The 9,968-nt window shown below is 43.5% G+C and overlaps 1 protein-coding gene across 15 annotated transcripts in view; it reads left to right on the forward strand.

Annotated features, from left to right (window-relative positions):
- The window catches only part of Bnc2 (basonuclin 2), a 340,522-nt gene that overhangs the window by 214,393 nt on the left and 116,161 nt on the right, over window positions 1-9,968 (forward strand). For all 15 annotated transcript variants that reach the window (XM_010630930.1, XM_010630931.1, XM_010630932.1 and 12 more), the window contains one exon: window positions 3,136-3,371. In XM_010630930.1, the coding sequence (XP_010629232.1) occupies window positions 3,136-3,371 (236 nt within the window). The remainder of the gene's footprint in view (window positions 1-3,135; window positions 3,372-9,968) is intronic.

Raw genomic sequence — 9,968 nt, forward strand, 5'->3', positions numbered from 1 at the left:
TCCAGGGTGCACCAACCTGAAGCACTGCCAGATCTGCCAGTTTAAACACCATTATCACTACTCATTCTTTTTCCGATCACCTTGCAGCCTGACTTGTGTGGTGTATTCTCAAACATTTTTAGTATCTACAGATTTATAGAAAAGAGCAGAAGTTCCCACTGGGTCCAATTCAGCCTGACCACCCAGCCTTGTCACTTACTTGCCTGTTCTTGAGCAGGTTGTGGTCAGGAGGCTGGGATATACTGTCTTCTCCTCAGCACGCTGGTCTGTGTCATATTCCTAACCCTGCAAGCTTCAGGTCTGCGTCCTGCACAATCATCTAGATACTGTGAAATTTGGCAGAAGTACAGCCTCAGTTTGCAGACGTGGTGGCACCAAGAGTCATCCCTTGCCTTTTATTTCCTTCAAGGACACTTCTCCCAAAGTTGTCACATGATGGCTCCTTATGGTCCTGGAAATATAAAGCAGAACACTTTATCACAGTGAAGAAACTTGACATTGGCTATTCAGGCTGAAATTTGAGGCTGTTATTTCTAAACTGGTTAAATTGTTTTTTTATACCCTCACTTATGGCTCATGTAAACAATTGCCACCTAAACTAGAGTATTTTATTATTAACTTTGAAGGATTTTTCACTACTACTGCTGGTACTGACTTTCTTTAAATATGTAGCCTGCCTTCTTGTCCTTGATATCAGGGCCTAAAGTCAGCCGGATGCCTGTTGAAGCAAATATAGTTTGACGGGAACACAGACACACAGCCCTTAGCTTCAGCCATGTCTGTGCGGGGCTCCTTGCCTGCTATAACAGCTCAGGTGAGTGCCTGTGAAGGAGAATGTATGGCCCGCAAATCCAAAACAGTACTGGCCGGGCTGTGCAGAATACACTGTTGACTCCTGCTGTGTACTGTGTTTCTGTTTGTCACAGTATTCCTACTTCTTGACACATGACATACTTAGGAAGAAAACAATGGGCAGTTTCTTTATAACTCCACTCTGGGGTTTAAAGGAAAATATTTTTGCTCTACCTGTTCTACCTTCTGATTGTTTGAATAACTTCCCTCTTTTTCTGTACCTGTGATGACTGTTTAGTTGTTTTCACCTTTTAAAGCAGTCAGCCCTTCATAATTCCTCAGAGACAGGAATCACAGCTTTACCTGAGCTTTGAGCACGTCCGCCCGTGTACCTGTGTGACCCTAATGGAGAGGCACTGAGTGCCAGACACCTGCAGAAAAGTCAGAGCTGTGTCACTCCCCTCTGGAATCCTCTCTGTCACATTTGCTGTGGTCAGAGCAGTGTTAATTTGTGGAGAAGTGTTCAGTGAGATTCAGGAGGATGCTGAAGAGAAACAGGAAGCGGGTTTCCCCTCCTTTGTTACTGGGTTCTGTGAGTAGATTGGCCAATTTCATCGGAAGGCTGTGGAGTTAAACTGTACTTTAAGAACAAGGATAATACCCCTTTCCTGCTTTTTTTGCAGTTTGAATGCCCTGTGGAGTGAGAGAAGACTTCAGTCTCTAGGCTTGTGAATCCCTTATCTTTCCCAAATGTTAAATTAATTTTTAAAGCTTTTTATTCAAAGTTGACTTAACCACTAGAATAGGAAAGATCAGACACATCAGCTGCAAGAAATGAAGTATGAGGAAACCCGAACTCTTTGACAAAGTATTCCTGGGAGTAAATGTGTTGAATGAAGCCAGTGGGTAAATGATAAGGGCCTTTACACTGTGGATATAAGAAAGCAATTTATCAAGAGCACATGAACTCTCTAGTGACCACAAGTCAGGAGGAAATGAGAGTGGAGGGGAGCCCTGAAAAAATACGTTCGAAGAACTAAACACCCTGTGCGTGCACTTTTGAATCCCTGAATTATTATGCAGAAACACTAGTTTGTAAAAGTAGGAGCTGCTCAGATCTCACATGGATGGCAGCCCTTGCTGCTTTGGGGTCAGATGTCACGGGACCCTCGAGAGAGGCCACACAGCGGCTTAGAATCTGCAAGAACTTCGGGTGCTCTCAAATGTGGTTGATTCAGGCCAGGATATTTTCTGATACTGATTTGCCTGGCTCAGGTTAGACGAACATCTTTCAGGTTTCGGTGTTTATCCTTTTTCTAATTTCGGAAAGAGCGTGTGTGCAGAATTGGGAGTTATGGCGGTGCCTGTTGTGCTCTCTTCAGGAGTTCTAGGTGCCTCTCATCATCTCTCAATCTGGGCAGCTTCTGTTCAAGTCTTTAGCTGAGGCAGTGTAAACTTATTAATATATGTTGGAGAAACTGAGGTAGAATGAACACTAAGGTTCCCAGTAACTCACATATAGACAGGAGCTAGAATTACGACCTCTCCTTGAGGCATTCATTTCCAGGCGAGACACTGTTTCTCAGGGTTGATGAGAAAGACCCCAGTTGTTGAAACAGTTTCCTTTAAAGTCTTTAAGAATGGCCATCCTCCGTTTTCTCCACTGAGATAATTCACAGATTTTGATGTTAGTCATTTGTTTTCCTTTTCTTCTGACAGCCTTGTCAGAGTTGTTAACATAGTGACTAATTATAACTTGAATTTCTTTTCCCCCTAAATAACTTGGTTTTGTCTTCGCTGGCATACTCTCTATGTAGTATGTGAACAAGGGAGAAACTGGGAGAACTAAGCTTTTGAATGATTCCACTTAGCTAATTTCAGGTGTTTCTATCCCTCAGTACAGGTTGTATGCTTTTTAGTTCTGTCTATCTGTCCGTCTATCTAGCCATCTGTCTATCTATGATGAGAAGATCAAGGGACATCTTGGTAGTATGACTTGAGCTGCAGTAGTTGAGTTAGCAAATTAATTAGTCAAATTTTTAAAGCTAGCCACCGTCATTTAAAACCCTCTTATTCTCTTTCTGGAAGCTGTGTGTATTTTGTGTTTGCTGTTGGCTCCTTTATAAACGCTAAATGACACAGTGAAGAGGGGGGAACAAAAGAAAGAAGAGAGAAAGAGGGGAAAGGACCTTGCCCAATCGTCTGTGGCTTGGATCTTCCTGTACACATGAAGCCCTGCTCGCCTCCAGTCATGGTCCTGGTTACTCTGACTTTGTCCTCTCTCTCTCTCTCTCTCTCTTTATTCCCACCCCCACCCTTGGAACCTTGGTGGGACAACCACAGCCTTGGACAAGCTCAGCACACAGCACCTGTACCATCCCACGCAAGTGGAAATTGTGCAGTCCAACGTGGTGTTCGACATCAGCAGCCTGATGCTCTATGGGACGCAGGCAGTGCCTGTGCGGCTAAAGATCCTGCTGGACCGGCTCTTCAGCGTCCTGAAGCAAGAGGAAGTGCTGCACATACTGCACGGCCTGGGCTGGACGCTGCGGGACTACGTCCGAGGCTACATCCTTCAGGTAGGGCAGGGCTTGAACGCCAGTGTCTGAGCCCCGCTGTGGTCAAGGACGGGGACGGGAGATGACGGGCGGGCCGCTGCGGGGTCACGGGTGCTGTGTACTGGAGAGGGAAATGTGGCCTGTGCACCGGATTCGTTTGATTTGTGCGTCGTGAGTCCAACTTTCTCCCTGCATGGTGAGTTTGTTTCCCTCGCAAGTGAAGGATGAGTGCAGCCCTGGTAAGGAGGAGGCTGTCTGAGGTGGTGACGGCTGTGTGACAGTTGGAGAGAACCCTCCATCTCTGTGCTGTTTCTCACACCAGTAGGAGACACGGGGCTCTCCTTTGTTGAGTGTGTGGCCTCGCTGCTTACTGTATATTTATCCATATCAAAGGAGAAACTGCAAGCTCTATAAACTCCCTGTTTGTACAACAAGTAAAACATCGCCTTGTAGCCCTCACAGGTTCCATTCTGAACCAGCAGACATGGTTTTATAGGTTTGGCCTTCACAGTACCTGCTCTTCCAGCCGAAGCCCCTCCTTCCTATCAGTGACCTGCAGCCCCTCACAGCCTCCAGGCCTCTCAGAGGCCACAGCTCACCCTGCCCCGCCTGCCCTCCTTGTCTGTTTCTTCTTATGTCACGGGTGGTACTGAGTGTGTCCTGTGCCAATGTACACTTCACCTCCCAAATGTCTTTATGACCTTCTGCCTTCCTTCAACCCCTGAGGACTAAACGTTGAGAAGCGTGTGTTGACCTGAGGAGACCCTGGGATCCAGCTCTGCCCTGGATGATGAGATGACCACATCCAGTGTTGAGGGAGCTCTGAGTTAAAAGGCAGAGTCTGAAAAGGTCTTTGAAATTTCTGATGGGAACGGTGTCAGGAGAATCGACCCCTCCAAAACAGGTTTTTGGCTGTGCCTACTATCTCCGTGTTACGACCTGAGCTACAAGCAGGACCTTGGCTGCTGGCTTGCTATACGGGGGACTGGGCTGCCTCTTGTTGGGGCCATGCCTCAGAGGACTCAGACTTCTGTCGTTCTCCTGTGTGGCACTTACAGGTTTTGGGCAGGAAAGGACAGCAATGGAGGCATGGCGAGTAGAAGTAGAGAAAGAAAGAGGAAGTGGAATAGTCTGTCTGCTCACAGAATAGAATCTCAATTTAGCGAGAACCTTAGTTTGTAAGGCGCAGGAAATTTGGCCCTAAGAAGAAGGGATGATGCTGACAATAACAGTAACCACGTTTGATGTCTTCAGTTTACAGAGCATGCTCCCAACATTATCTCACTGCTTTGCTTCAGGATGGGGACATTTCTGGTAGGATAAGTGGGCAGATCGGTCCTTGGGGTGGGTAGGGGATAGGAGGGGGCAGAACGTTCAGGAGGAGGGCAAGGAAAATCCAGCACAGGATGGTTTCGAGGTCTCTACATATTTTGGCCCTGATACCTACACAGTACCACATCATTTCATACTTGTTTCCAAAATATGGTGAATTGTTTGGGATTGATATTTTTTTTTTGTCTAGCACATGCAAAGGAAGAAACCCCTGATAGCTGTCTGAATGGGACTGTTGGCTTGGCTAGTGGTCCCATTCCAAACCTATAAGTTATTTTGCTCTGATTGAGAAGCGCATGTTTACTGTCTCTGCTGTAATACTGTTTTGCTCCATCAGTGTGACATTTCAGTTCCACAGGTGTTTTCTGCCTGGGGTAACAGGAGCGTGTGCATTGGTATTTCTGTCCAGACAGGTGGCTAACTGCACGGCTAGGCCAATTTGCCACGAGCACAGGCCGACAGCTTACTGTAGCACTTCGATGGCCGTTATGCGTAACGTGATGACTGTTGGGACGCGGCACTCCTGTTCTGCCTCCACCAGAATCTCTATTTTTTCTTGCTTTAAACAATTATTTAAGTATTAATTTCCCCCACATTTCAATATATCTCCCAGGCAAGTACAGAAAACGTCCCCTTTAAAATGTGCTCTTATTTCTTTTTTAATGTGAAATCCCACAAGGTAAAGATAAAAAACTGCAAGAGAAATTAAGTATGAAAGAAAAATTCAGCAAAACCCACAAACTAACATGTGTAAACTATCTTACTTGAGGTAAAATATTTTATATAAGAAACATCCTTCAGTGTGATGCTTGTAATTAATTTCAGTAATATAAATTTTGAAAAATACAAAATTTTATATATTGTTTTTCCATTCAGAGTCTAGAATTGACATTTTCAGGAAACTATAGATTTGGGGGTTTTTGGTTTTTTACATTAGGAGAACTCTAGGCTTAGTGTATGTCTTGTTTTATTGATAGAATTGATGGACAATAGATTTTACTTAAATGATGATTTTTATCATTCAGCATTTAAAATATACCTGTTCCTTATGAAAACAGTTCTTAGGTTTGAGAAAGTAAAAGGTTGTAGGATTCAAAACCATTTTCAACTATTTAGTGAAAAAAATACTCATTTTGTAAAAGAAAAAAAGGAATATAAAAAGAAATCCCTTCTAAATCTGTTTTATCTGATTATTGGCCAACATTTAAAACTTACATGTACTAAGGATAAAGCATGCTCAGATGTCTTTGAATATAATTATATATATATAGTGGTTTCATACAGGTAGACTATAAAATGTGCATCTGAAAGCAGTGGACTCTATAATGCACTATTAGTGTACAAGTCATTTTGTCTGCCCAAAACTCAATTGTCTTGTAGCCCTGAAGGCATCAATTTTAGCATTATTGCTCTCAACAACGGTATATTGAATATTATGTCAGTTAAAGGAGAATAATTATCAAGGCAGGTTAGGATGGTTGTTAGTCTTACCACATATTGACTTGGTTAGCAGTTGGCTATAGATTGTGTTACTGGGCAAATGAAGATGTACTGTAAGTTGAACTGGTCAAGCCAGGATATTAATTCACATCTCTCTGGGCCCAAACCTGCATCCTTTATGTACACCCAGCCACTCTGCCTTCAGAAATCATTTCAGATGTGGAAGAGTAGCAGGTGTGTGGCTTGATTTTGAACTTGGGATGTGGGAAAAGAGAAGCAGAGCCCTTAACACTATCACCTAGAGACTGTCCTGCATGAAGGGTCCTTCAGAAGAAGAGGAAGATGGCAGCGATGCCACGGATTCATTTAGAAGACTGGCATAGCAACTAAGGGGCATGGACTTTTTTTCATAAAAACTGCCTTTCCCTTACATGATTATCTGTATAATTTATAAGTTAGCCAATTGAGTATAAAAGGCATAAAATTGGCTACAATTATTTAGGTAATCTTACAGGTTAAAAATCCAGTCTTCATCTCTACGTATCAAAGTATTTACTCAGAAGATAGAGAGAAATAACGTAAATTTTAAATATGGGGGAAATGGGAATTGTAATTCGATGCTACCGTAAGGAAGTATATGATGTTTTTCTGCTACTGAATAATTTTTTTCAGATCTTTCTCTCATGGTACATTTATTGGCAACCACCCTTTTGTCTTTTCAGGTAAATTTTAAATATGGGGGAAATGGGAATTGTAATTTGATGCTACCGTAAGGAAGTATATGATGTTTTTCTGCTACTGAAGAATAATTTTTTTCAGATCTTTCTCTCATGGTACATTTATTGGCAACCACCCTTTTGTCTTTTCCTCATTTTACCTCCCTCTTTGAGTACAAAACTGGTTTTCGGTTTTGAATACATTGTAGTATTTTAAAAATCAGTTTTTTTGTAGTCTTTTTATTTTGAGCATGTAACTGATTTCCCGGGGCTTACACATCAGCGCATCTGTGGGGATCTCTGCGTTCGCAAGTGCTGACCGAGCTCAGAGAACCAGTTCAGACACCCCGAACAGTTAGCTGAGCAGTCTGCAACCTGGTCAGAGAGGAGTCATGACACCGTCCCCGGGCCTTGTACCTTAGCGGGGAAGGGCGTTTCTCAGACTGGTGGGCGCGTTTGTGTAGGAGAAGCTCAGCTTTGGATTTGGGAGGAATTGGTGTTCCGGCTGTGACTTGGGCTTTATGATACACGTTAGCATAATTCCAGCTCTGAGTTTCAGGGGAAGTGGCCTGTGAGTAGATCAACGGCTTTCCACAACCTTTCCCGCTCTGTAACTTTTACCTTTGAGGACATCAGGAGTATTCCATTCCCGAACAAACTCAGGTCTTCCTCAGCATTAGGTGTTTGTGAGTAAGGTTCCTTCCGCCCGGAAAGCCCTGCCCCACGTCTGGATGAGTATTTCTTGAGTATCAGCCAAAGTCCCACCTCCCTTCCAGAGAACCGGATGGACCACTGGAGGTCTATTCTGGTGTGACTCTCTCAGGACTCTTGCCTTTAAGTTCTACCACTATTTAAAATCAGTCAGTAAAGTCATTTGTTAAAATGCTTTCCCTGGCTTCCTTACTGGCGAGTAACACAAATGCAGGGTATTTGATGTTCCACCTTGGATCTCATGGATACCCAGCAGCTTCGGTTGGTCTAGGGGACCCTTGGAGTGTCTTCAGGCTTCCTGGGGACTGACTGGGGTAGCTGCGGCTGAGCAGTTGAGGACAGTAAGAAGCAAAGACTCCCGTGCCTCCGCACTAGGGGTCTGTGCAGAATAATTGTCTTGTGGTATCCATGTGGTAGAAAACGTCAATATAAAGCAAACACTTGTATTTAGATGACCTTCTGTGGAGTAAGTTCACGTAAGTTTGCTCTTTGAATCCCCTTATATCATTCTCTTGCAGTTATTGCCAGTGAATTAACATTTAGTGGAATTGAGGCTCACAGAGGTTAAGTGACTTTCTCCCATGATCACAGAAATGGCTGTGGGCATGGTGGAGACACGGCTAGCTCACTGAAGCTAAGGACCACGTGTCTTTGTTCACTCTCGTAAACCTGCCGGTACCGGCCTGGTATTGGTGTAGAGCTTATCAAATGTTAGATGAGGGAAGTTTTGAAGCCTGACTTAACCCAGCTCCCTGACCCTAAAGACAGTGTGTGTCTGTTTGATTTCTGATTTTGTTTGTTTATATGTTTGTTTTTCTTGAGATTGCCAAGCTGTCTTTCTAGAATGTAATCTGTGGCAGTCTATAGATTGACCGAGCGTGATTTGAAGAAGAGGGGAGACCTGAGAATCTTGAACTAATGACCAACTTGGAATCTTTTGTGTTTATTGAAAGGTCATATCTTGTCTGACTTTAGGCAGAATTAGATGACTGTGTTTGTTCTCTCTGCTGACCCCAGAATAAATAGGGTTTTAGCTCTACTGTGTGCAGGATGTAAAAGAGAGGGGAGACGGTAACTCTTTTCAGGCTGTAAAAACATAACCTGGTTGGAAGGCAAAAGAGCACTGGATGTTGAAAGAGAAAACTGGGTAGGGCTTGTGGGTGTACCTCAGTGGTAGGATTTGTATTTCGTGCATTCTTGCTCCTGGGTTCAGACCTCAGCACCCAAGAAAGAAAAGAAAGCAATGAAGATTGGGTTAAATTCCCACTTCTGACACTGACTGTTGGTGCTAGCACAGACGGTTTCGCCATTCTCAGTCATAATTTCCTCACCTTTAAAATTGAGATAATTTCATCTCCCTTGGATTTGAGTTCCTATAAAGATGAAATAATATCAGTGAAACGTCATGGACTCCTCAGTAAATAAGCATTCTCACTTATGGATGAAGTTGACGGAGCAAACATAGCAGGGAAATATCAGAAAGCTAAACATGCTTCTCTGCAGATGTCAGACATGTAAGTCGACTGGACAGCGTTGCTGGTCGGTGAAAGCTTTCCTTTCAGAGGCAGTTGGAAGAAGTGTGATTCGAGGCCACTGACATCCTCTGGGGTTTCGTGTCTCTCCCAGCGTAGGGCCCTGAAAGAGGGCGAGCACCCCTGGGGTATTGTCACGGCTGGCCTGGAGGTGGAGTGGGACACTTTCCCCACATGCCCCGCAGAGGGAGGTGTGCGGAGCCTGCACCCTCGGGTGCGGTGGAATGGCTGTAATTACATCTCACTTTTATGCAACAGAACCCTGCAGGCAGACTCATGCTTTACGGGAGTGTGAGCTCGGGCCTGTTTCTGTTTTACCGTGGCTCCTCCCCTGTAAAACAGGGAAAATAATAGTACCTCATAGCTGTGCTGTGAAGATAAAACAAAGGATACACATAGGAGTTTAGTAGTACTACTTTCTAAGTAGCTAGTCAGTGTTAAGTATTAATATGATGATGAAAAAATGGTCATACAAATTATTTCAGACTACCTGCTGACGTGGTCATTTTTTAAATTTCTCTGTAAAGTAGGCTTACGTGGTGAACTTCTAAATTGCACTGTGACTTTTAGAGCAGAATGTCTTTCCAACTAGTAAGGCAAAGGGGTAGCTATTCACTTCTAAATAAATCACATAAATACACGTAGGTGTATACATATTTGGTCCATATCAATATATTTGAACGCAAATAAGAGGCAGAAGAGAATAATGACAGATTTTTGGGCTTTGGAGTTGGCAAACTCAAGTGCGGATTTCAGTCTCATCCTTAGCTAACTCTTTTGCCTAAGAGAGAGAACTTTTGAATATCAGTTTCTTCATCAATTACATATCATATTTATAAAGTTTGTAATACAGTGACTAGCCTGTGACTCTTAAGTTATATATATAT

The sequence above is a fragment of the Fukomys damarensis genome, unplaced genomic scaffold, assembly GCF_012274545.1.
Source record: "Fukomys damarensis isolate Sample0158 unplaced genomic scaffold, DMR_v1.0_HiC HiC_scaffold_31, whole genome shotgun sequence".
In the NCBI taxonomy this organism is placed as follows: Eukaryota; Metazoa; Chordata; class Mammalia; order Rodentia; family Bathyergidae; genus Fukomys; species Fukomys damarensis.